The 2,500-nt window shown below is 41.2% G+C and overlaps 1 protein-coding gene across 2 annotated transcripts in view; it reads left to right on the forward strand.

Annotated features, from left to right (window-relative positions):
* The window catches only part of LOC125030522 (phenazine biosynthesis-like domain-containing protein 2), a 6,226-nt gene that overhangs the window by 2,285 nt on the left and 1,441 nt on the right, over nt 1-2,500 (forward strand). For both annotated transcript variants that reach the window (XM_047620596.1, XM_047620605.1), the window contains exons 3-5: nt 1-200; nt 1,470-1,713; nt 2,288-2,487. The exon at nt 1-200 is cut by the window's left edge and continues 5 nt beyond it. In XM_047620596.1, the coding sequence (XP_047476552.1) occupies nt 1-200; nt 1,470-1,713; nt 2,288-2,487 (644 nt within the window). The remainder of the gene's footprint in view (nt 201-1,469; nt 1,714-2,287; nt 2,488-2,500) is intronic.

Below are 2,500 nucleotides of genomic sequence, written 5' to 3' on the forward strand. Positions count from 1 at the left end.
AGATGACGCGACGATGCAGAAGATCGCTTCGGAGATGAACTTATCCGAGACGTCCTTCTTGTCTCCCTTGAACGCAGATGGTCCCGATGAATGGAAAACCTGTGGCAATTTCTCTCTCAGGTGGTTCACTCCCGTTACTGAAATTGTTCTCTGCGGTCATGCCACCCTAGCCGCCGCACATGTCCTTTTCCAGAACCTAGGTGAGAATACGAGTCACCTTTTTGTTTAATGATCAGAAGTTCCTTTCGCGTTTGATTGGAGGTTGTGGTGTTTTGCACGAATTATTATAATGGTTAAGTGTCCCATCAAATAGTATTGTTTTCTATGAACAGATTAGAGAAAATGTTATATTTAGGGTAAGCTTAGCTAAAACAATGAGACAGACTGCGAGTATAAAAGAGAGGACAGGAAGGAGCGAGAGTCCCACAAATGTGATTAAACATGGGGTATCATTAATAACAATGAAAATGTAACAACACTAGTAATGACAGCAATAATGTTTACAAGGTTTAGTTTCAGTTTCCCATAGCCTGCCAATGGACAGAATAACCGAAAATAAGACACTTTTCAACAATAGTATTACCTTCGCAAGTTGACAATAAGAAATTTGTGCAACATGTAATACATTGCATTGCAGGAGAATATGCGATAATCAAAGAGAAAAACTACACAAACTAATACATGAAATAATGTGCGCAGGCAAAATATAACGTAAAAAATTAAGAAAATAGGTTGTAGGCATTCGGGAACTTAATCTCCGAGGGTTAAAGGTCACTTCGTAAACATTACCAAGGCTTTCATTTATATAGCAGAGAAAATAACGAGAGGTTCACGCACATTACAGTGTGGATAATTGAAAGACGGAATAATATTTGCAAAATTGGATAGCTCTGTAAAACTATATAAAAAAAAATGAAAATTATATGATATAACAGAAAAGATGTAGGCGTATATTCATTTTGTTTTTAAACTATGGTCAGAAAGAGTTTCCTCCTATTGTTCATTCTTGAAAGCGAAGGACAGTTGGTGTAACATCTTGCGATCTTATCTCAGTCCCTAACTTCCTGAGAGAAACAAATACGAATATATTAGTGTATTTCTTTTCCCACCAGCCTTGACTTTGATTATGTACCCAAGTTCAATGTTTATACGGCTACTATATCCTAAAGTGCATTGCTATCACACTGATATATAAACGTACAAACAAAAGATCGGATCCACGTTGCAAGATATGGATATTCATTAGAAAAAAAAATACACAGAGACGTATGGATGTTACAAAGCAAATTATAACTTTAATCAGCTAAGTATAAGCTACTGATCTGAATACTCCAAACTGCTTAATCACCTTGAGACGTTCTTCTCCTCCTCCAGCTTGAAGGCACTTTTCTCCTTCTCCTAATGCTGGTCCTTCACCTTGACAATCACTTCCATAACAACTCTTCATAAAAATCCACACTCCATTTCAGGCAACACCAACAACACACTCGAGTTCCAGACCTTGAGTGGGACCTTGGTGGCGAGGAAGGAGGGCGACCTCATCCTCCTCGACTTCCCCGAGAACGAGCCAGTGAGTCTTACCTCCGAGGAAGAGCAGGAACTGTCGCCCTTGGTCGAGGCTGCGCTGGGAGAGGCGAAGGCGGAGGCAAGGACCGTGGCGATCTCACACGCCCTGAAGTACCTCATGGTCCAGCTCGACGATTCTTGTACGAGGTGAGAATTGGCTGCTTAGGGGCATGTATGGTCGTAAGCACACACACATATAATCACGCAGTTAGATACATATACACGTGTATACACACACAAACACACATATATTCAGGTATACACACACACGCACGCGCACACACACAAACAAACAAACAAAAACAAGCATAACTACAAGCAAGCCATTACCAATAATGCCAATAATACCTGATCGTTTGTTTGTATGTTTATATATTATAGTCTGATATTAACGCACGTGAGGATAATGTAGTTGTATGAACTTAATGTATGTATGTAGTATAATCATTTTTTGAGAAAACATTAAACTCGGGTACATAAGCGAAGTCAAGGCTGGTGGGGGATAAAAACACTAATACATTCGCATTTGTTTCTCTCAGGAAGTAAGGGACAGAGATAAGATCACTAGATGTTAAAAAACATAATAATCTCATATTAGCGATGATGACAATAACCACGACAATAACACGACTAACAATAGTAATAATCACACAACAGCCACGCTCAAAAGACAACACAAAGACCCACGGAATTCTTACCTAACTAAGGGTACTTTTCGCAGACACGACCTCGAGTTCCTCCGCCCAGACGCGCGAGCGATGGAACGCCTCCACGACGGCTCGAAGGTCAAAGCCGTGATCGTCTGCGTCAAGGGGCGTCTCGAGGAGGAGGAGGAGGACAAGGAAGGCGAGAGGAAGGAGCGTGATGTTTTGTCTCGATTTTTCGCTCCTTGGTACGGCGTCGATGAAGATCCGGTGACAGGTGAGGCGATGGG

This window comes from Penaeus chinensis, chromosome 2 (genome assembly GCF_019202785.1).
Source record: "Penaeus chinensis breed Huanghai No. 1 chromosome 2, ASM1920278v2, whole genome shotgun sequence".
Classification (NCBI taxonomy): domain Eukaryota; kingdom Metazoa; phylum Arthropoda; class Malacostraca; order Decapoda; family Penaeidae; genus Penaeus; species Penaeus chinensis.